Source organism: Heteronotia binoei, chromosome 3 (assembly GCF_032191835.1).
Source record: "Heteronotia binoei isolate CCM8104 ecotype False Entrance Well chromosome 3, APGP_CSIRO_Hbin_v1, whole genome shotgun sequence".
Lineage (NCBI taxonomy): Eukaryota > Metazoa > Chordata > Lepidosauria > Squamata > Gekkonidae > Heteronotia > Heteronotia binoei.
In genome coordinates, this window is record NC_083225.1 from 89,380,771 (window position 1) to 89,405,780 (window position 25,010).

At 42.9% G+C, this 25,010-nt stretch overlaps 1 protein-coding gene across 1 annotated transcript in view; it reads left to right on the forward strand.

Annotated features, from left to right (window-relative positions):
* Window positions 1–25,010, forward strand: part of LOC132568391 (amine oxidase [flavin-containing] A-like) — a 67,095-nt gene that overhangs the window by 25,853 nt on the left and 16,232 nt on the right. The window contains exons 2-6 of the mRNA XM_060234169.1: window positions 3,776–3,870; window positions 16,158–16,295; window positions 16,422–16,526; window positions 19,445–19,536; window positions 23,599–23,740. Of these exons, the coding sequence (XP_060090152.1) occupies window positions 3,776–3,870; window positions 16,158–16,295; window positions 16,422–16,526; window positions 19,445–19,536; window positions 23,599–23,740 (572 nt within the window). The remainder of the gene's footprint in view (window positions 1–3,775; window positions 3,871–16,157; window positions 16,296–16,421; window positions 16,527–19,444; window positions 19,537–23,598; window positions 23,741–25,010) is intronic.

The following is a 25,010-nucleotide window of genomic DNA, read 5'->3' on the forward strand; positions in this document are numbered from 1 at the left end:
CACTCTTAGAAAAGCCAGGGAAACAGCAACCGGAAAGCAAACTTGTCACTCAGGTGGGAGAAAGCAACGCAGAATGGAAAAGAAAATCTGACAGACATTTATGGCGAACATGAGGAAAAACACTCATGCATAAAAAGCCCTAAAGACTAACGCTATGTGCCTCACTTTTTCTGTGCTGTCTTCACTGCCATATAGGCTAGAATCTAGACTGAGGAAGTCAGCTGGGCTCTTTTTTACCTCTGTTGCTGAAGGTGGCCAAGCTTAGAGAGCAATGATGACAATTTGTTGCCTGGCTAACATGCAGTTTCACAGATGTGACATGCAAGCTTCATGGTAATCTTTGCCCTAGTTTGTATAGATGTTGAATGCAAGGTCGCTTCCATTCTAGACCCACACCAGTATGGCTTTCACCCGGGCCATGGGATGCAGACAGTGCTGGTCGCCTTAGTGGATGATCTCCAGCGACAACTGGATCGAGGCGGGTCAGCAGTACTGTTGTTGTTGGACCTGTCGGCAGCGTTCGACATGGTCAACCACCAGTTGCTGGTTCATCGTCTCACCAACGCGGGGATTCAGGGGTTGGCCTTGCAATGGCTTTCCTCTATGGTCAGGGACAAAGGGTGGCGATCGGGGGACGGTCATCCCAGAGGCATCCGCTTAATTGTGGGATGCCTCAGGGGGTGGTGCTTTCCCCGATGCTGTTTAATATCTGTATGCGCCCCCTTGCCCAGATTGTCTGGAGATTTGGACTGGGTTGCCATCAATATGCTGATGACACCCAGCTCTGTCTGCTGATGGATGGCCGGCCTGCCTCTGCCTCAGAAAATCTGGCCCTGGTGTTACAAGCCGTGGTGGGGTGGCTCAGGCTGAGTCGTCTGAAGCTGAATCCAATGAAGACAGAAGTCCTTTGTCTGAGCCGCAGTGGTCTGGGAAGGGAAATCCCTCTACCAGCCTTTGATGGGGCACCACTGATACCAACACCCAAAGTCAAGAGTCTGGGGGTGCTGCCGGAACCCACATTGGCCATGGAGGCCCAGATAGCAGCCACTGCAAGATCCGCCTTTTCCCATCTTAGGCGGGCACGACAGTTGGTCCCCTTCCGAGAGCACGGCGATTTAGCAACAGTGATTCATGCGACGGTCACCTCAAGATTAGACTACTGTAATGCCCTCTACATGGAGCTGCCCATGTCTTGAATTCGGAAGCTGCAGCTGTTACTGGGCTTCCCTAGTCAGGACCATATACAGCCAGAGCTGAGGAGACTGCACTGGCTGCCGATAGTATTCCAAATTCGCTACAAGGTGCTGGGTACCTTTAAAGCCCTATATGGCCGAGGACCTGCCTACCTTAGGGACCGTCTCTCCCCATATATTCCCCAGAGGGTACTGAGATTTGAATCGCACAACCTATTAGTAATCCCCGGGCCGAGGGAGGTGAGATTGAAGGCTACTAGAGAAAGAGGCTTCTCTATTGCGGCCCCCCACTGGTGCAACCAACTTCCAGATGACGTAAGAGCCTTATGGGACCTTGTCCAGTTCCACAAGGCCTGCAAAACAACATTATTTCGAATGGCCTTCAACCAAAGTGTGTAGATGCCCAACACCACTGAAGAATGGCATTATGTCAGCACCAAACTGTTGTTTTAAAACTGTACTAATAATTTTAAATTGTAACCTGTTTTAACTTTTAATTTGTGATTGTGATTGCTTTATTGTTTTACTGTTGACATTATGATGTTGTTAGCCGCCCTGAGCCTGCTTCGGTGGAGACGGTGGGATATAAATGTGAAAAATAAAAAAAAAAGGTAAATAAATAGTGGGGGAAATGGCTCAGTGCATGGAAAAGCTTTTTGCCTCCCAAGCTAGAAATATGGGAGATGACCACCCCCCCAAACCTGGCCACACTATTCCGTGGTGACAGCTGAGTGGTTAGACATTTGTAACTCACTGTGGGTGGGAATTATAATCAAATAGGAAACAATAGTCTGCAGCATCTTGCCGATTGTTGAGGTATTCCCTGGTGCCTTACATTCCCAGTTGGAGAGGGCATAATAAAATTCCCCTCACTGTATCCAGGTGTTGTGGATGACCCACTGCCACCAGTACTTTACTTCCAATCACCTCATAATTTCTTTCTTTCTTTCTTTTTTAAAAGCCTATTTGGGAAACTGTCAGTCTTAATTGGAGAATGTGCTTCCTACCAAGTCAGGAAAGATTCCCTCTCTTACTTAGAGTTTTCCTAATAGGAGTCACCAAGAGCAAACCAAGTAATGGAATGGGAGGGTAGTAGTCATAATTTATAAACTTTTTTTAAAAAAAAATCCAAGTGCCCAAATTTTTCTTTTGAACTTTGCATTGTCATTCTGGTCTGCAGTGTGTGATTTGATTTTTACATGGTTTCCAGACTTATGGTCCTAAATATAAGAGTCACATAGTGCTGAAAGGGGCTTTCTTCGGTCTCTGTGCTACCAGATAGAACATGGCGTTTTCGCACTGACCTTAATTGGCAGCGATGCCCCTCTTCACCGTGCAGGATCTGCGCGGATTTCGCACCAATTGCCGCGGAGCACCTGGAAGAGCCGCAAAGTCCCGCGGCTTTTGCGGCGCAAATGGAAACCGCCAAAACCCAGTTTCCATTTGCGCTGCAAAAGCCGCGGGACTTTGCGGCTCTTCCGGGTGAAGAGGGGCTTCGCTGCCAATTAAGGTCAGTGCGAAAACGCCCAGAGTCAACAACTGGATTATATTCCACCATCATAAGGAAAACTGGCAGTTGCGCTTTTTTCCCCTACTTGTTGGGAGCCTTGAGGCATATTTTTCCTCCTAAGAAATTCTTGTTTGTTCCATATTCCTTGCCTATTTATTTCTAGATTTTTGTTTTGATAGGTTGTAGTGTTCTTTGAAGCCCTGTTGCTTAGCACCTCAAATTCCATGTCTGTCTGAAAAATTCTGACCCATTTTCCCTTTTCATCATTGGATGCTTGTTCAATTACTTCCATAGGCTGCAACAGGTCATAAACTGGAAGCCCAATAGGCCTAATCCGTTGTCTAACTCTTGATTAATTGTGGTAACTATTTCATTACTTGACAATACAGTTTTGATAAAGTATAATATACAGTGGTAAACACAGCACCATGCCAGATCAAGTAGTAAATTGGGATATTCTTTAACATTATTTTAAAAATAATTATTACATTTTAGGTAGGTCTTTGGGTGGGAAATTGTCAGATTTTGTTTTTGTTCAGTTTCTTCCCCTCAGACTTGTTTGAGAATGCACTCAGGTTGTATGATTATATTAGGTGCAAAATCTTGTTCCTTTGTGTCAGTGATTCCTAGTATTACTTAACCTCAGGTCAATGCTTCTTGGAGTGTTTAGCAGGTCTCAGTAACAAAGCGCAGATTTAATATCCAAAATTGAGGCAATGGAGTATATTTTTCAGGAAAAAGTATATATTTTACTGACAATGCCTAATGTTTATTCAAGAATCTTATTGGGATAAAATGTCTCCCCATGTTATGAGCAATGCCGCTTATTGATCTTCTGTGCTAGAAATGACTGCTAGAGTTAGGCAAGAGGGTTGAAGTTTATGAAGAATAATTTTCTAAATTTACGTGTACAGATATGGACATAACTTAAAGAAAATGCCACAGTGTGACTTAACTTCCCCTTTAATTGTTCATGAGACATTAAAAGATTAATAACAGCATGGTGATTTGGCTGATTTGGATTGTATAAATTAATGTTTTATGTTAAGAACTTGTTTCAACTTTGCTTTAGGTTTGTCAGCAGCCAAGTTGTTATCTGACTCTGGACTTAGTGTTCTGGTTATAGAAGCTCGTGACAGAGTTGGGGGACGAACATTCACAATTAGAGTAAGTAGCATTTTATTGTATTTAAAACCAAACAAATAACACAGCTTTTGACCACTAAAATCAGATGGTCTTGATGGACAGAGATCTGAATATTTTCATTCCAATACTGGATAAACAAAATGTTTTTCTAAGCGTATTTTTAATATAAGTCATTTTTATCTATAATATCACATTCCAGACTTGTACTTGTCCGTCAGACTGGTGTAGACAGATTTCCAAAGACACGCAATATATGCTTTTACAGCTGTTGTTAGATTAGTAACCAGCTCACTATAATTCATGAGAACACTATTATATTAAGTAACTCAATAATTTATTTAAGAAACATATATTCCACTTTTCTACAACTGGTCAGGGTAACTCACAACTAAAACAATAAAACAAAACCAGCCAGGACAGTGAGTCAATAAAAAACAATCACCATACTCAAAAGTCATTAAAAAAGCAAAGTCACCAAAATAAAACATTCCAGTATAAAGGCACATAGAACAAACAAGGAATTATAAAATGATATCGATAGAACAGTCCTCAGACTAGGAGCAGACCATAAAATGCCTGATAAAGAAGGAACTCCTCACCCACTACAATACAATATCACATCTGAGCAGGAACAGTGGTACCAGAGCTTGCAATAAACCCAAGTGCCAATTTCTGCCATATACACCAAGACAACACAGTTACTGGACCTAACAGCATACCATCTCAGGCTCATTCACTTGTTCATCTTCCAACATTATATATGCCATTAAATGCATAGTACTCTACATAGGACAAACAGGATAAACCCTACACTAAAGGATAAATGGATACAAATCTGACATCAGTAATTACAGAACTGAGAAACCTGTTGGAGAACACTTTAACCTTCCTGAGCATTCAATGGATGACCTCAAAGTAGCTGTTTTACTACAAAGGAACTTCAAGAATAGAATGGAGAGAGAAATTGCTGAATTACAAGTTATCATGAAACTTGGAACAAACACCTCCCCAGGACTGAACAGGGATATTGGTTTTTTATCTCATTACATATGCTAAATCAACTCTCACTGAGTATAGCTGTGCATCCACAGTGTTCCAATGTATTTCTCTTTTAGAACAGTATCAGAATAATATTGGGGTTTTTTGTGTTGACATGCTCAAATGAGGCATGTGGGCTGTTTGTCTCATTACATATACTAACCCACCTTCCACTAAACTTTAATGCACCCTGTTTTTGTAATGGCTAACTTATATGTATTTCTCTTTTAGAACACTGTATCAGAATATTTGGGTTTTGGTTTTTGTTTTTTTGTATTCACATACTCAAATGGGGAATATTGGCTGTTTGTCTTATTGCATATACTGACCCATCCTCCACTGAATTTTAATGTCTTCCTTTTTTTCTAATGGCAAACTATAATGGATGTTATAACCTCTTGAGAAACCATGCCCTCTATTTAAACTAACAAAGCCATAATGTTACCTAGATTTATGGTAAACTTCACACTTAAAACAGTCTGCTTTTTATCACCCTCCAGTGTTGTTTCAGCCCTGCTTTGTTCTAACACTAACAAACACAGATCCCTATTTGTGATTCTTTTAATCTTCTAAAACATTCCCATGATTCCTCATACCAACTCACTGCCCACTTACATTAAGAATTGCTGCTTCCATTCCCATTTTGTCTGATAAAGTCTGCTTAAGAGCATACGAAAGCTTACATTCTGAATAAAACTTGGTCTTAAAGGTGCACTTGTCTACTGTTTTGTTCTATTCCTCAGTTAAAAGGAATATAAAGCCCTGTCATGTCTCCAATAACATCTATAATATGTATATAACAGGGTGGTAGTGCTGAACTTTTTCTCAAAATATGAATATGGTCAACATCTGGCACTCAGCAATGCAGCATTCAACATTAAGTGATTGATTTTTGTGGGAAGTGGGGAAATGAAAAAGTATAGTCTTGTTCAGCAGCCTAGGACAAAATTCTGTGAATGTAATAGATCTTTGATTCTTCCTTTTCCTAAGACATATGTTATCAACTTTTTTGAGTCTGTGGGCACCTTTGGAATTCTGATACAGAATGGTGGGTACAACCAGAAAATAGCCACTGCCAGAGGCAGAGCCAACCACAAAATGTCTGGGAATGAGGTTATACATAACTCTAATAATAACACTTTAACATTTCAGTCGGAAACTCTATTTAGCAGAATGCCTTTTAAAATGAACCTGCTGATTTAAAATATTTTCTTGCAGATATGCAGTCTACCTTCATTCTCTCAGCAAAGATCTTTATGCTGTGGGAGCAGCTGTTCCCAAAACAATATTTGTAAAGATCTGCTCAGCCGTTCAGAAGCCTTCCTAGGAAAAAACACTATCTGGCCCCACCTACTTTCTAAAAAGACTTGGCAGGCACCAGGAACAATGTAGTCTTATGCCATGGCACCCACAGGCACCATAAGAACATAAGAGAAGCCATGTTGGATCAGGCCAGTGGCCCATCCAGTCCAACACTCTGTGTCACACAGTGGCCAAAAAAAGGAGGTTCACAAGTGGGGCTAGAAGCCCTTCCACTTCCCCCCCCCCTCCAAAGCACCAAAAATACAGAGCATCACTGCCCCAGACAGTTCCAATAATATGCTATGGCTAATAGCCACTGATGGACCACTTTTCCATATTTTTTATCCAAACCCCTCTTGAAGCTGGCTATGCTTGTAGCCACCACCACATCCTGTGGCAGTGAATTTCACATGTTAATCACCCTTTGGGTGAAGAAGTACTTCCTTTTATCCATTTTAACCCTACTGCTCAGCAATTTCATTGAATGCCCACGAGTTCTTGTGTTGTTAGAAAAGGAGAAAAGTACTTCTTTCTTTACTTTCTCCATCCCATGCATAATCTTGTAAACCTCTATCATGTCATCCCGCAGTTGACGTTTCTCCAAGCTAAAGAGCCCCAAGCGTTTTACCTTTTCTTCATAGGGAAAGTGTTCCAAACCTTTAATCATTCTAGTTGCCCATTTCTGGACTTCTTCCAATGCTCTAATACCCTTTTTGAGGTGTGGTGACAATTGTACACAGTATTACCATATGTATCATATTAGGAGCCCCTGTCCTAAAGCTCACAGAATCTGGGAAACTATCAATCCCCTGCTAAAACAGTTGAAAGTTTTAATAAAATTAATATTAGAATAACAGTGTGGTTCCAGTTCAAAATCTTTAACAGCATAAAATTCATTTTGATTTAATTTTCTTCACCTTGATTTCTTAATTCTCTTGCATAAACATTTACCTAAGATAGTGTTACATTCCTTTCTCCAGTGGTCCAGGGTGGGGCAGTCTAAATCTATGGGAAGTAGCTCCCCCTGGAGGCAAACAAGGTCACTGATTATTTTGATTCCCTAGAAGAGGAGCTTCTCTCCCCAGCTCCCAGGCTTGGCCCTGCCTGCAGGGCAGTTAGGTGTTGCTGGTGAGCCCCATTTTGAGCTCAATAATTCCTCTTGCAAAGCGTCTTCTGCTTTACCTTTCTTTTTCTTTTGTTTCTTTATAAATTCTGTCTCCCACCGCCACTCTCCCCACTCTCCTTTCTGGAGCAGTAGGACTGGGGGTCAAAGAGTGAAAGTTGCCAGGTGGCCACGTGGCCAACTGAGCAGTTTCTTGCCTCTGTGAGGCTCCCCCCATGGGGAAGATTGTGAGGAATCCTACTCGGTAGTAAAGGAGGCTGGCTCAAAGGAGATCCAATAGCCCATGGGAGCTGGTGGGGTAGATCACCCAGGCAAGATCACCCACCCCCTCCTCTTCCTCCTTGACTCTTCTTGGTGTATCCCCAGTTGCTCCAAAGGCCCACAGAGTGTTGGTGGCTGCTGTGGAAGGAGCTCCATTCTCCTTCCCCTGCAGCCTTCAAGCTCTTGGCATGGTATCGGGCCACCTTGCTTTGTGGATGATCCTTCCAGCTCAAAGTAAGGTAGGTGAACCCGCTTCGAAGGTGAACAGGGCATGGTGTTCCCCCCTACAACCAGTTTTCTATATATGTTTTTTCTGCAGTTGGAGATGGCTGAAGCCTCTGCCCCAGATCTCTCTGTGGATAATGCTCATTTTAACCTGATAGCCTGGATCAAGGAAGAGATGTAAAGTGAGGTTAAAGCCTCCCTTCCAGAGGCTATCTTCAGCTTTTTGTGATTTTGGTAGGCCCTTTAACAGGGTTAGGCATCACTCACCTTCCAGCTCTGAGTGTGGGAAGACGGAGAAAAGCAGGGCCTTTTATTCTCTCCTTCACCCTAAGAAATGAAATGATGTTCTGCCTTCTAAGTGTTCATCTAGGGGTCTAAGCCCCAAATTTTTCAGAAGTCTGATGATTCTGATTCTTCAGACTCTTCGTCCCCAAGGGAGGAAGGAGAATTATCTGATGAGGAAGAGCCATTACTAACCACCATGAAGACCCATCTCTTTCTGCAGGAAATTTCCCCTAAGTTTCTTCCTAAGGTCCTCCACATCCTAGAAATCCCCTATAGCAAGAAAGTAGAGGAACTGGACCCTTCTAGACTCATCTGGCTCAGCAAGGACTTTCTCTCAAGGGGGGGGGGTGTTCTCTCTCAGAATTCCATTTCCATTGGACTTCAACAAGATAGTCAAGTACAAATGGGAAGCTCCAGTGAGAACCGAAACCAACAGCCCAATCATCTCGCTTCTACTTAATGGCACCAGAGGCTGCAGATCACTTTAAACTTCACGCACTAGATGCTCCAGTAGCTAGCCTGTGTTCTCAGTCGTTCCAGCAGAGTCATATGACCTCCTTAGGGATATATGTGATAGGAGGATAGATCAATCCCCGTGCAAGAATTTTGAGGCATCTTTAGCGGTTCTGAGGGCTTCCCCAGCAAGCTCCCTATTTTCCAGGGCGGTCTATTCCTGGGCTTCAGATTTTTCAGCAGCAGGCAATTACATTCTCAAAGAGGATGAACTAAAGAAGATCACTCTAGCTGCGGTCTTCTCTGTAGATGTATCCCTGGACGTGATCCAGCTATTATCTAGAGCAGGGGTCCTCAAACTTTTTAAATAGGGGGCCAGTTCACTGTCCCTCAGACTGTTGGAGGGCCGGACTGCCATTACTGTACAAGGCCGTGGGCCATCAGTTCTCCGTCTTCTGCGTCTCTCTCCCTTCCCCACACCACACACCCCGGCCTGGGAACTCACCTCACCTCGGTATCACCTCACACTCTGTCTCCGCCGCCTCAGCCCAGTGCCGGAAGCGTGCATTGCTAACGCGAGTTTAGGTCGAACGTCACTTCCGGTCTGATTTTGCCATAACCCGGCGGGCCGCATAAACATCCTCAGCGGGCCGCATCTGGCCCGCGGGCCGTAGTTTGAGGACCCCTGATCTAGAGCTATGGCATCCAGTTTCACAGCTAAGTATACCACCTGGCTATAGACTGAGAAGTCATCTTTACCTCCCAAGTTCAAGTGGCTAGCATCCCCTTCAAGGGTGTCAGTCTGTCTGAGGATTGCATGGATAGGAAGCTGATAGATGTTAAAGATAAAAAGAAGAGCTTACCCACATGTAAGGTAGACCTAAGAAGGGTTTCCATTCCTTTCGTGACCCAAAGAGAAACACCAGTTTTCAACCTTCTAAGTCCAAGGGCTGTTGGCAGCCTAAGCTTTCTAGGGCTCCCAGTTCATCTTTCCCCAGCTCAAGCAGCCAGAGCTTCCAAGTAATAAAGAAGAGCTCCAGCAGCTGGCCAGTCCCTCCAGCCACCTTCAGTTTTTTTCAGATTGTTGGAAGACATCTATCAGCAGCTGGTGGATACTAGACACAGTCACACACAGCTGCTCTCTGGATCTACAAGCTTTCCCTCATGATAGATTCATCTAGGACCTGATTAATTGGTGCTCAAAGAAACTTCTTCTCCTTCTTCAAGTTATCCAGCATCTGTTGGATATCAGAGCAACAGATTCAGTCCCAGAGAACGAAAAGTTATCAGAGGCCTGCTGAGTCTTCTTCATTGTTCCAAAGGAAAATGGGAACAGAGCCATTCTGGATCTGAAATAGCTAAAGAGACAGGTCAAGAAAAGAAAGTTCTGGATGAAAACCCTCAAATCTATAATTTTCTCGATTCAAAAGAAGGATTTGCTGGCATCAATAGATGTGTCAGAGGCCTATTTCCATATACTTATTTAGGACTTCTTGAAGGGTCACCTCTCAGAAAACCAAACAGGACGCTGCTGACTCTGGATGCCAGCCTTCAGGGACAGGGAGCCACTCCCAAAGGAGTGGCTCAGGGACTATGGTTTCTGGAAGAGACCTGTCAGAGCATCAATTTCTTGGAACTCAGGGTGTTAGCCGTCTCCTAGTTGGGAAGGATGTTCTTGTTCACAATCATATATCAGTTGCAGAGGTGATTCAGATACTACTGTTGGTGGAGACCCACCTTGAGTCCTTCAGAGCCGTCCATGTGGCAGGGACATCCAACACATTGGTAGACTGGCTCAGCTGGGAGACTCTTAGTCAGACTGGATGCTGAACCAGGAGACCTTCCTCCAGATCATTCACAATTTGCCATAATAAAGGTGGACTTATTCAGAGCTCAACAATTGGGTGCCAGATTTGTGACAAAAAGAGATGTCCTCAGGCCATGATTGGCCAGATCAACTGCTGTATGCCTGCCTTCCCACCCAACTAATTCAAAGTGTGGTTCAGAGGATCATAGACCTAAGAACAGAAGTAATGCTGATAGCTATGTTTTGGCCATGCTGTTCTTGGTTCCAGGACTCGGTGACATTATTCTCTGAAGAACAGTGGCACCTTCCTGTTGGGAAGGACCTTCTTAATCATGGGCCCTTTCTCCATCCTCATCCCAAGATGTTAGGACTCACAGCCTGGAGCCTGAGTGGGTGCAATTTAGAGAGAGAGATCTTTGGACAAAATCATAGACACCTTAGTGACCTCTAGGAAGGGTTCAACCAATAGAGTCTACAACAACACTTGATAGGTTTTTCAATCTTGGTATTCTGACAAAGGATTAGATCCATGCAGAACTAAAGTGGGTGATCTTCTCTCCTTCCTCAAAGCAGGTTTGTATAAGGGTTTGAGTACCAGCACCCTTAAAGACAGGAAGCCACCATTTCTGCTGTTGGGCAGGTCAAGAAAGGGTGGGGTTTCTCTTACCACCCCCATGTTAGTAGATTTTTTAGGGGCACATCCCTCCTGAACCCTCTGTCCTCCCATAGGTTTCCCTCTTAGAATGTAAATACGGTGCTGAAACCTCTCTCCCAGGCTCCTTTTGAGCCTGTGGCCACCTCTCTGCTTAAGGAGCTCACATTTAAGACCATCTTCCTGGCGGGTATCACCTCTGCAAAGAGGGTTTCAGAACTTCAGGCCTTTTTGGTGGATAAGGAGTTCTGTATTTTCCATAATGACAGATTAGTTGTACATTCTGATCCAGCCTTTATCCCAAAGATTGATTTGACCTTCCAAAGATCAGAGAAACTTATTCTTCCCTATCCCTAAACATCCTCAAAAGAGCAAATGGTATTGCTTAGGTGTTTGGAGAGTACTGAGTTTCTACTTGGACCGGACTAGGTCCTTTTGCCAGGCAGTTTCTTTTAGGAAGATATCATTGGAGAAAGGGGTTTCTACCTTCACCCTTAGCAGATGAATCAGAGGTTGTATTCTTCTGACATATTTGACCAGGGACCTAGATCCCCCGTCGGGTATAACAGCTCTCTTGCTCAGGGCGGTGGCAGCTTCAGCAGCATACAGGGCTTTCTCTTCCTTAGTGGTCTGCCATGCAGTCAGTTCATTCTTTCACCAAGCAGTACTGTATTGACAAGGCAATCTCTGCTGATGCAGCCTTTGGTAAAAGGGGTTCTGAAGCATACCTTTTCAGGCTAAGGTTTCAATTCTTGTCCACCCCGGAGCATATTGCTTTTCTCTGTCCCATAGGTTCAGACTGCCCCACCCTGGACCACTGGAGAATGGAAGGTTTGTTCACTTACTATGAATCTGCCTTCTTGGTGGTCCTAGGGTGGGACATTCTCTTGCCACCCAGGGGTAGAGCTAGTTCTTCCAGAATAGCCTGCAGCCTGGTTAAGGTATGCTGCTTGGGTCCCAGGGGCCTGAACTCTTTCAGTGGGGCCCCTGCAGGTCTTCTGTTCAATCGCCAACATTCAGTGTTTCTACCATTTCTCTGTTGTACTCCTTTGGTTTGGCTGTGGGTTTAGGGGTTTTTCCCCCTTTCATTCTGTTGTGATTCTTGTGCTTAAGAGATGGACTGCTTTGGATCCAGCCTGGGAGCTGGGAAGAGAAGCTAGGGCAGGGGTGGGGAATCTCCATCCCGAGGGCTGTATATGGCCCTCAAGGTCACTTGGTGTGGCCCTCGGGGATTGCTGGGCCGAACCGGGCCATGTGGCAGCCTCTCTGGGGCCTGGCTGGCCAAGGAGGATTGTGGGGCCCAGCCGCACTGTGCAGCAGCCTCCCTAGGGGCAGGCAGGAATCACAGGGCCCAGATGTACTGTGCGGCAGCCTCCCTGGAGCCTGACTGGTTGGTCAGAATTGTTGCAGGGCCTGGAAAAGTTACTGTCACAGTTCAGTTTGCATTTGATTATCCCAGATGGTGTGGCTTAATATGCTAATGAGTGTGCAACCTAATATGCTAATATTAAGGGATGTGGTCTAATATTAGGGGATATTAGGGGATGTGGTTTAATATGCTACTGAGTTCCTGCTGGGCTTTTTCTACAAAAAAGTTCTGGACCTATGCATTTGCCTATGGTGGCGGGCCAGGTGTGTGTGTGTGTGTGTGCGCGCACCAGATTAGGCTCTCCCCACATGACTTCGAATAGAAAAACAATTATTTGCATTTTCAGTTTAGTTTTAGTTTATTTCAGTTTATATCCCGCCCTTCCCACCGAAGCGGCTCAGGGCGGCTTACAACATATAAAATCTAACATAAAGTTTGGTTTTTAAAATACATCAGTTTGCAACAATTTAAACAATAAAATAGTAAAACATATAGAACAAACGATCTGCCAAAGTGCTACACTACAACCTTCCATTAATTTTGCTGGCCTGAATCATTCTCCCTCGGCAGAGCACTGTTTTTTAAGTTGATAATTTTTTATGGCCCACAAATAATATTATAAATATCCATATGACCCTTGGCAGAAAAAAGGTTCCCCACCCCTGCCCTAGGGGATCAAAATAATCAATGTCCTGGTGTTATGGGCAATGATAACCACCCGAGTTAACAGCCCCACCAGAGTCGTTGGCAGCACCAAGGATGCGGTCTCTGCTCATGGATCTGGCTACCTCCACTGCATGGTGGGCCGGATCTGGGTCCATCTCTGGTAGTGGAAGACAGTTGAGGGCGTCTGTGTGGCCCATTGCTTTGCTGGGGCAGCAGACGAGCTGAGGAACTCATTCCACTGCAGAACTCACTGCGACAGGATCTGCGGTGTCTGGCGATTTGGGGCGAGTAGGCCGAGCAATGGCTTGCGGTCTGTGGCAATCGTGAAGCGCCTTCCATACAGGTAGTCGTTGAATTTGTAAATGCCCGCTACAATTGCCAATATTTCCTTATCTATTTGGGCGTAGTTGTGCTCAGCCTGGGTCAAAGTGCGAGAGTAATAAGCCACAGGGACCTCTCTCCCGTCTGGGAGTTGATGGCCCAGGACGGCGCCCACTCCATAAGGGGAAGCATGCATGCTAAAATCACGGGGAGGGACTCGTCAAAATGGTGGAGTACCTCATTTGTGGGCCTGTATATGGTCCGCCCCTACAATTTTGATGCCTGGGGGCTTAAACCAAGCCAATCCCAATAGGGTGGTGAGCCGGCACTTTACCACAAGTATGTCCAGGGCCCCTTTAAAATTTTTGAACTCCACCCTAACTCTGGCCCACCCCATGATCTACACTGGATTCTTTTGAAAGTCCTGCAATATATACTCCACGGGCCGCAGGGCTAGCTGGTTGTGGGGGCAGTTTTCTGAGGGTCTCCTCCAAAATAATGGAGATGGAGGATCTCGTGTCCAATTCCATCAGGCAGGGACCCCCTTCGATTGAGCCCTGCACTTTGACCTTGTCGGGGGTGTCCTGGGGCAAGTTCCTTACCTGGATGCTGTTTGCGGCCGTCATGTGTGCATCTGTCGCATCGTGGTGTGCAGACTGAGGCCTCCTGTTGGTTCTGGCCCTGCAAGCTTGGGTGATGTGGCTCACTTTTCCGCAGCTTCTGCAGTCCACGTTACAGTAGGGGCAGTCTCAGTGCTCGTGTGGGTCCCCACAGCTGGCGCACTTGGTGCTTGGCTTCTCTGCTGCCCGTGGTCAGTTTGGTGTTTTCAACCCGCTGCATGGCTGCCGGCGAAGCTGGTGTGCCCCTTCCTGGTCGGAACTGTCTGACATCGAGGCAGTGGCGGCCTGGTGTGCGGAAGGGCTGGCGTGCATCTGTTCAAAGGAGGTTGCCTGTCAGAGCGCTTTTGCGAGGTCAATGTCTTTGTCCTCGTATGCTAGCAACTTTCAGCGCATTTTCTCCTCCCAGACGCCAACTGTGTATTGGTCCAGCGGGATCTCTTCCAGGTCCCCCGTGAAATCGCGTCTCAGGGCTAATCCACGGAGCTCTGCAAGATACTTGGCGTCAGAGTCAGCTTGTCTCTGCTGTCTCGTGTAGAACGCGTGCCTGCATGTGAGACGGGACGGCTGTGACGCCATGTGATTCATCATTGCCTTGACCAGTTGGTCATAGGTGGCCCTTGTGAGGGTGGTAAGCGTGATGAAGTCGTTTCATCAGCTGGATGGTCTCCACCCCGCACGAGCTCAGGAGAAGCGCCTTCTTCTCAGCCGCTGCCTCCATTTTGTGCAGCTCTATATAGTAGTTGATTTGGTCCACCCATGATTCCCATAAGTCGTGCTGGGTGATGTCAAATGCCATTAGGGTATGTCCGGAAGCAGTCTGAGCCATGCCTTGGCTGCAGAAGCACTAGAGTTCAGAGTGCTGGAGGATGCTCTCTGCTCACCAGAATCCCATCCTCGTCACCAGTGTAATGTACTGAAGTCAGAGATGTTCAGATGGCAACATGCTTTATTAGCGAGTACATCACAAAGACAACATGGCGGGGCCGAGTCCCCTGTTATATACATTTCCCGGAACAACCTTCTTCCTAGTCAGGTCCAATCCTGGCCAGTTAAACTTCCCGCCGCTGATCGTCATAGGCAGGCTGCATTCGTCCCTTCCAGGCACCGCCCACAGGTGCGCTGTGCTGTTCTTCCCAGGATGAACGCTAGACACAACAGGCACTTTGGTATTTGAGGCAAAAGTCTATGGTTACGTAAACCATACCCAAAATACCAGTGTTGCTGCACGATGTAGCTGACGTGATGATGTCACTTTCATGTGACATAATTGCATTGGGAACATAGTGATGGGTCATGGCTGTTAGGGGCGGGGCATCCCCCACCAGCCAACTGGTCAGTGACAGAGAGGAGTCCACAAAATTGGGGGATCCCCTGCTTTCACCTGGAGGCTGGCAACCCTATGCTGCCAGTTGCTAATGGAGCAGGGAGATATATTGACAGTCTGCTCAGCATATTTTAGCTAGGAAACAGATTATTGTAGAAGAGGTCAGTTTGTACTACAAAATAGGGAAATTCTTGCAGCTCATGGAAATATCAAAAATTTTGTTACTACTGTTTTGCTAGTTAACAGTTTTCCACAGTTTTGCAGCAAGCAGTAACTGAGGAAACTTCCACACACTAAATAATGCACTTTCAATCCACTTTCAGTACACTTTGCAATTGGATTTTACTGCATGAAATGGCAGAATCCACTTGCAAATGATCACTGAAGTGGATTGAAACTGCATTATTTAGCATGTGTGAAAGCAGTCATAGTTTATGGATAGAATGTTGGGCATAAATAAGGAGACAAAAAACTCAATTACAAGTTGCTTCTAAACTAACTGGATATCCTTAAACAAATTTCATCCCACAAGATGGTTTAATATGAAATGTTTCTGATATACTGTAATCTAAGTTGGAAACTAGGAGTAGAACAAGAAAAAAACAAACAAAAATGTATTAGATCTATCAATCCCACCCCCCGTTACACTATACATAACTAAGGCCTGACTAGTGAATATAATCAGCCATGAGAGATGAAACAAAAGTATGTGGAGCTGATGTGGCATTTGTATACAGAACTCTTTTCTTGCAGTGGTTAGTGACATTTGATGACATTGGTGACATTAATTCAACTGGGCCTTGCCTGTGTGAACCAGCCTCTATCACTGTCTAGTATTTATGCAATATTTGTCTTTTGGCAGAACAAGGAAGTGAGCTATGTAGACGTTGGTGGATCCTATATAGGACCAACCCAGAATCGAATTCTGCGACTGGCTAAAGAACTTGGTATAGAAACATACAAAGTGGATATAGTTAAAAGGAGTATCCTACATATAAATGTAAGAATTTGATCATCTATATTTTTTTTCTTAATGAGAGAGAGAAAGAGTGTGTGTGTGTGTTCCCTTACAGAGGAGACTTGAGGAAACATAAATGCATGCACATTTTATATTTGTCTGTTCCAGGGAAAATCCTATCCATTTCTGGGTGCCTTTCCTCCAATGTGGAATCCTTTAGTATATCTGGATTTTAACAACTTTTGGAGAACCTTGGATGAAATGGGAAAAGAGGTATGCTGGGAGTCTTGAACATAAAAACATGTTCATCCTCTTATGAAGGAAGTGATGTAGCTGGGCAAACCAGTTTTTTAAAGTCACATTTTTTAAAAAAGTTGACATGATAAAACATTTAATCTTTTTGAAAACAACCATAAGAACCAAATAAGGAGCAGAAAGTAAAACATATGATCATTAATAATTGGGATCTCCTACTGTAATATGTATGGGACTATTAAATCAGTACCATCTGTCAGGTTTTAGTTCCACTGTGCTATGAGGACTTCTTGAAAATAATTCTTGACCTATCTTTTCCTTAGTTGTTGTCACACGGTACTATCTGGATAGATCCAGATAGGCAGCCATGTTAATCTAAAGCAGTAGAACAAAGTAGGAGTCCAGTAGCACCTTTAAGACCAACAACGTTTTATTCAGAATGGAAGCTTTTGTATGCATACATACTTCATCAGACCCCATTCCATTGTCCATAGTACTATAGGACTTCTATAGTACTATGTGGTAATATTATGTATTGAAATTTGTGCATACTCAGCTTTGCCACCCATCGACCATTTGAACAAGGCCCTACTCTAAGTTCATTCTTTATATTCAGAAGTCATACACAATAGTAGTAGAAAAATGTACTGTGTGCTACATTCTCAGATAATTTCTTTAATTAGCATTAACCCGCCATTACAATCAGAGGTGGGGTTTTTTTTAAAGAAAAGGCAATCTTTGGCCACAAAGAGAAAAACAGCAATTAAGCTTCTACAAGCACACACACACACTTACACAAATAGACACACATACCCCTGATTATTAAGGTTTAGGAATGTTGCTGCTACCTCAATTAACAGGAAGGAGGTAAACAGGAACAGCAGTAAAGAGCAAAATTTAGGAGGCTAGATGGGCAGAACCTGGATAGCACTTCAATCATGCAAACGGGTGGGTTTGTGTTAATTTGTCCCCCTTAAGCAGGAGGCCTTTGTTCCTACCAGTTATCTTCACCCTGTTGGGTACGTGATTGTCAGTAGGAAGATAAGAGACTCCAGAGTGTTGCTGATACAAATTAAACAGTTGAATGGAAAACATTACTGTACAATATACTACAAAAGTAAATTAGAAACTGCAAACTGAATCATATGCATAATACAGGAATACATAAGGAAGTTATGAATATAAAACCATAAAAAGACATATGTGACTGCATGAAATAATACAAATGAATAAACAGGCAGTGCTGGAGCATGATCAAATAAAACAAAATTCTAAATGGGTATAGAATATATTAGATGGTGGAGAGATGAACCACAAACCACTTGAAACAAAAAGTTGCAAATATGACAGCAAACCTAATGCATAATTAGCCAAGCTAAATCTAAACATTAAATCATGGATCGCCCCATACAACCCTTGTGTCCTCCTTGTTATAGCTCAGTTTCCTAGCAAGCAAGCTGATGCGGTTTCTTAGCCATCTACCCAAAGATCCAGGAAAGTTGAAGAATGTTATATTTGCAAGTTCCTTGATGTTATGAAACAGCTAACTTGTTTGTTTGTTTAAGGTAATTGTTAATTAGCTTTAGAACCATTGAGCTGTCCCACACATAGTTCCTGCCAGAGAAAAGGAAGTCCTACATATAATGAAGTGACCTTTAGTCTGGCTATTGGTGAATGCATAACTAGGTAATGTTCCCTGATACTTTGCACATGGGTATTTTGGGGCTTCTTCTTCCTCCCTTTGTTTAGAGATTTGAGTATGAGAATTGATCTTAGAGCTAACAGTAACTAGAAAAGTGTAGCTGGATATAATGTTTATTGTTTTATCCCTATGTAACCTTTCCTAATTTTATTAGTAACCTTTCTTTTAGCTAATTTACTTACGTGTGTTGTGTAGTTTCTTTTTTCTCTGCTAAAATATCCAACAAAGAAACATGATGCTCACAGGCTTGTGAGCCTCTCAGCATTTAGACTCCCGAGAAGTAGGAGGAGATAGGTGAGGTGATAGGATAGGATAGGGTAGGCCTTTGGAGACCTCAGGACATCCTCAAAGCAGGCTGACCTTCACAGAAAGACTACTTCTGATCTAGAAATAAAAGCTGCTCAAAAAGGGAAGCTGGTCTCAAACCAGTCTTCCTCTTGGACTTTTCTACATTTCCCTTGGGCAAGTGGGTCACACCCCACTCCTCAAAGGTGGAGACAGAGATGAGGACTTAATTTTTCCTTCATTCATTGTTGACTTCGGCATGCAATGGACTGAAAAACCCCATAACATCCCAGTATCTCAAAACACTGTGCTGGTCTGACTCTTCTTATCAGTCATGAAACTAGTCCTCTTGTTTTCCAGAGTTTCAGATGTGAGTTTGCCAGTCTTCATGCTTAGGCAGTAATCTGCAGTACATTCTGGAGCATCCAGTAATGAGTTTCAGACCATAATATCAAGCAGGGTCAACACTGAGATTTCTGGGGAGAGGAATCATTCTGTTACTGAAATACATCTGGACAAGTTTTAGGCAAGTTGTACCCCTGAATAAAATTTACTTTCAATATTAATAGGTGCTTTTGCAGTGTTCACAAGTACTTGCATTTAAATGTTCCTCATGGAATGCACAACAATCATCCAGTGCTGTATTGTTGCTATCCCAGTAAAAGTCACAGTTTTTGACAGCAAACTGCACAGAGTCAGGGTCTGAAATACATTTTGTTCAAAGATGGAGGCTATAACTGGGCCAATTCAGGATCAAGAAAGGAACCAGATAAATAGTTTGCATTGCTAAATTTGTATGCTTGCATGTGTGTGCATGCTAAATCACCACAATTCAGGTGTAAAAAAATGGAGAATAAAGAAAACACTGGAATGCAATGGGTTGGCAGTCATCTACCACCTCGATATGCAGAAGTGAGTGAATGGCAACTTATTTGTTCTTTGCCTTTAGATTCCTCCTGAATCACCATGGGATGCCCCACATGCTGAAGAATGGGACAAAATGTCCATGAAACAACTAATTGACAAAATTTGCTGGACAAAGTAAATTTACTTTGAAATTTTTTCTTAATATGATATTGGTTTTCTTAGCCTGTGATATGGTGCTTTAAAGGTCTTGTGATTATTCCTTTTCCCTCAAATGGCAATAGCCCATCATGCATACATTATGGGCTAGAACCTGTGTTCACAAGGAGCCACATGAAAGAAATGGTAGCTGTTCAAGAAAACTGGAAAGTAATTAGATAAGCAATAGAAAAAGCAGAAAGTTGTAGTGGATCAGCTAGAGTAGGTGATAAAACTGAAAGCCCAACAATCCAATGCTGTAGAAATGTTATTCTATTTGAGGGATATTTTAAAAAAATTTGTTTTTTCAAAGATCAATTACATTAAGTATTTCTCCCCAAAAAAACCCGAAAAACAAAGCAAAACCCAAAACTGTTAAAATGACACCTAAATTTGCCTTCTGTCATGGGTCAGCCGCCTGTATCATCTCTTGCTTTGAATCCATCACAGTATCTCAAGAACATTGGCTTGTGTCCTGTACAATCCTTAAACAGAGCAGAGAATATGGAGTGAGAGGGACTTCCCACCTCTTCTGACTACAGCCCACTGTGATGTCCCACCCCCATTATTCTTAGAATGAGGGACCATCATGAACAACTCATAGACCAAAATGGAGATCTGCAGCAGGATCTGGTGAATCAGCAGAAATAACCCCTTTGTAGCTGGAAGAATCCTGTTTTTTTAATTAGATTATAGAAATCAAGTGATTGCATGAAAGCTGCTTTTTTGTATAAAATAACAATTGTAGGACAAATATGTGCATCTTTTGAGATCAGATGTTATCAATATGACACAAAAAGTTGTGGTGGTATGCAAATATTTGACTTCCCATTTCATGCTGAAACACTTTTCTGCCCAGCAGCTACCAGCCCTTATTTCTGGATAGTTCTGGATATAGTCTTAAGTAAACTTGAATATGTATAGAGAACCAAACAGAGCACTTTGGTTTCATGTTTGCTTCTCTATCAGATGCAAACTCTGTCATGCAAAAAGGTGTGTGGGCAGCATAACTTGGGAGTAAAGACTGTTTAATTTGCAAACCAGTATATTGGAGTCAGAATAGACTGTACTTGGTATGAAATAGCTAATTCAGTCTTTAAACATGTTACATTTCATTGATATTGTGTTGAATAGGGATGGGCACAAACCTAAAAAGGGAGTTCAGGGTAGCCCACAGACCAAACAGGCCCCGCACAAACTGAACAGTCTGTCAAGTTCAGTTCCCCCTTTCTCCCAGCCATGTCTTGCTCAGGATGGGGATTGCCTAGGAAGGGGGTTCATTTACCCCTTTTAGAATGTGCCTTCCCCAAACATCAGTTCCTGAGCTCCAAACCAACCTAAATATGACCCAAGTTTTGGCTCATGAGCCAGTTCATGCCCTTCTGTAGAAAAAGAAGATGATGATATTAGATTTATATCCCACCCTAGAATCTCAGAGTCTCAGAGCGGTCACAATCTCCTCTACCTTCTCCCCCCCCCCCCCCCCCAACAACAACAGAGGTAGGTGAGGCTGAGAGAGCTTTCACAACAGCTGCCAGTTTGGTGTAGTGGTTAAGTGTGCGGACTCTTATCTGGGAGAACCAGGTTTGATTCCCTACTTCTCCACTTACGGCTGCTGGAATGGCCTTGAGTTAGCCATAGTTCTCGCAGCAGTTGTCCTTGAAAGGGCAGCTGAAACAAAATCCCTCTTCGACAGAATAATAAAATACTTGAAAACAGAAGGTGACAACAGATTTGCAACACCATTTAGCAGAACTGAAAGAGAATGTAGTAAGCATATGACATTTAAGGGTTCACATAAACCGTTGCTTTCTTTCATTGAAGTAAAGGTTGCTGTTCTTCCTGAGGTTAATATGATATGACTCCATTGCAAAGGGAATGCTCTGGCCAGAGGTCAGTGTGCATTCCAGTGAGAGGATACAAGTCAATGTATCCAGAGTCGACTTCAGGGGAATGGGTTAGTGCTGGGCACATAAAAAGGCTGAATACTATATGCCAACAGAAAAGGGTTGTAAAGTGTGAAAATCAAAGCTAGAAGGTTTAGACACACAAATTTCTTTGGTTTACATTGTTGTAGTTCCCACTGTTGTTTTAAAGTAGTCTTATTAATGTCAGACTTACTTTCAAATGAGGTCTCTCTTGAATGTTATAGGAAATGGTGAAAAAGGAGCTTGAGTGATAAAGGGTGCAGTCACACTACATTAATGTGTAGTAAAATCTGGATGTAAAACACATTAATTAGTGTAGTGTGAATGCACCCAAAGACTGAAATCCAATACATATTTACAAGGGAGTTAATTCTTTGGAACACAGTGGGACATCTGAGGAAACAGGCATAGGGTGGAGTTATTAGTGCTGAGGACTACACTGATAGTCTTTTTACAAATTTCAATGGGACATTTGTGCCTAATTTTCTCTTGATAATTTCTAGAACTACTCTGTGGTATTGGGGAGGGACGGTGGCTCAGTGGTAGAGCATCTGCTTGGGAAGCAGAAGGTCTCATGTTCAATCCCTGGCATCTCCAAAAAAGGTTCCAGGCAAATAGGTGTGAAAAAGCCTCAGCTTGAGACCCTGGAGAGCTGCTGCCAGTCTGAGAAGACAATACTGACTTTGATGGACCAAAGGTCTGATTCAGTATAAGGCAGCTTCATATGTTCATATGTACCTTGCCTGTGTCATTTTTGCCATCTGCCAGAATTATGTCCAAATCATGACAAGTGAATTGTATGCATCAGAAAGCCAGTCTACCATCCAAAGCACGGAGAAAAAAATGTAAAAGTTCCAACAGTTACTTTCATTCCAACAGAGATAGTTTGTGAAACTACTTAATACTGGTGATGATTATTAGATGCTTTATTTGAAAGTAAAAACGAGTCAGTTTCCATAATGCTTTGTATAGTGAGGTAATTTGCCCAGGTTTGTAATCATGGCAGGAAGGCAAAGGAAGGTGTTCTTTGATACCCAGAAAATTTCCTCACATTGTGGTGGGTATCTCAATAAGATCCCTCTTTTTTTTTTAACTTAAGAGATAGGATCAAGCAAAACTTTGGCAAACAACCGAGGGAAGTCTGTGATCCTTTAAAGAAAGAATTTTCCCTCACAATGAGGCACTGAAAAGCATTTTAAATACAAAAATGAGGCTCTTTTCAAGAGGAAGGAACAAACTACTACTAAATACATAAACTTCTGGCAAATAAGATATGAATTACTGTACTCATTTGATTAATAAAGGTCAGAGCATACTGAATACAGGACTTCCCCGTTGCTTTTTAGACCAGCAGTCTAGAGGGAATGCCTAAAATACACCACTGAGGGCTGGGGCAAGTCCAGTCCAGCCACCAGTTGACCATTGCTTACCTAGAGCAGTGTTACCATATTTTCTTTTTATGTACTTCTGCCTTTAACTATGAACTCCAAAGAGATGTGGGTCAATTTATTTTTAGTGGAATTACTGTGCAATCCTAAACAGACTTAAGCCCATTTAGACTTAGAAGGGGTAATTGTGCTTAAGATTGTACTATAAGTAGCATCTGGTCATCTCACAGAAGCGCTAAAACTTAAGTACATAAGAAGAACCCTGCTGGGTCAGACCAATGGCCCATCTAGTCCAGCATCGTGCCTCAAGCAGTGACCAACCAGTTCCTCTGGAGGGCCAATAACAGGACATCAAATGCCAACAACAAGGCATCCCCTGATGCTGCCTCCTAGCTCCAGGATTCAGAGGTTTAGTGCTTCTGAATGAGTTCTTCTCAGTCACCATGAAACTATCTAGCAGTTTATTCCTGTGGCCATCACTACATCGTCTGGCAGCAAATTCCACATTTTAATCACTCTAGATCACTGGTATTGAAAATTAGTAAACAGCAAGGCAAATTTCAGTTTTCTTACTGCATATTCAAATTAGCCTTGTTAATTAAGAGAAAATATTATTCATGTTCTTCTGATTTTTGTCCATCCTAAGTAAATAAATGAAAATATTCTAAAGCATAGCGAAGTGAATTCGTGTCAGACTGTATTGTCTGTCTTTGGATTGTACACAGAGCTACCAGAGATTTTGCTCTTATCTTCGTGAATGTCAACGTCACTGCTGAACCACATGAGGTCTCTGCTCTCTGGTTCCTGTGGTATGTCAAACAGTGTGGAGGAGCAATCAGGATCTTCTCTGTAAGCAACGGTGGACAGGTACATGAATTTAATACATACTTCCTTCCTTGGTAAGGAATGAATGCATCATTTTACTTCTGTAATTCATGGAAAATTTAAATCACAATGAAGCAATACTGTGAAAAAGCCAATGTGATTTTTCAAAACGAATAGAAAATTGTGTGCTTTGTGGCCCCTTGTTAAGATCTTTCTAAGATGAGAGTGATTTTTCTCTTCTCCTTGTGCCATATTGTCTTCAGCAATTTTTGCTGTACTGTAATAATGGCCTGATTTTGTTTCCATGGTTACTAGGGAGTTATTCTGTTTTTAATAGTACTTCAGATGTATGCACTACCAGCACCTTAAACTGAATATGCATGTAAGTGCAGTACTATGTACTGAGTGACAGAATCACAGGGATCTTCGGGGAGAATTAAAAGTAATATTTCAGAGAATATGATATCTATGAAAAGAGAGCACTACAGAATCCATTCATAGTTCACATCTTGGAAGAGCTATGCTTTGGCTTTTCTCTTTGCTTATATCAGTTGTGACTTCTCATGGCAAAAGAGTGTCACATCATAAGTTTGAAGAAATCAATGTTTTCAAACCGTTCTATGGTTCAGAAGTGCCCATTCTGATATTAATGTTTTTACAGTTCCCAGCAAATTAGGCTTCTCAAAGAAAAGATGTCATTAGAAAGTACAGTGTAACAATTGGGTTATGGCTATCTATGGGATAACTAGTAGGGCATTCCTAGACTGAGTGTTCAGCCACTGATTCCAGTTTGAATCCATTGCTGAGGAAATCAGCTATTTCAGCCCTAAGAGACCAGGACTGCTTATTTATTTCATATGCTGCCTCTTTACTCTAGTGTTCTAACCAGTTTGTGACAATATTTATGTTCCAGTTAAAAATTAAGTGTGAACTTGCAGTGGTCTCTTTAATGCCGCAAACAGTTGTTTTAACCCCATCATATTTTGTTCCTGAAAAAGATGCAGATATTTCAATATAACTTAAGTATATTGTACAGTTTTGTACTCGTGGATCACCCTTCCAGTTAAGATCCTGTGAGAAGGAGACGCTGATGAAGAGTAGGGAGGACCTCTCTACCAATACTTGCAATTGTATTCATTATGCTCCTTTTGAAGAAGGATTTGAGAATGCTTAACCCATTAAACTAGCAGATCTTTTACCATCCTAATTGTATGTTAGGTAGGTGGATCATGTTAGTTCGATCTCCACTCCTCAGAGGTAATTAGTGCTGTCAGAGCTAATATTGCCATACATCGGTCGGGCAGTGGAATAT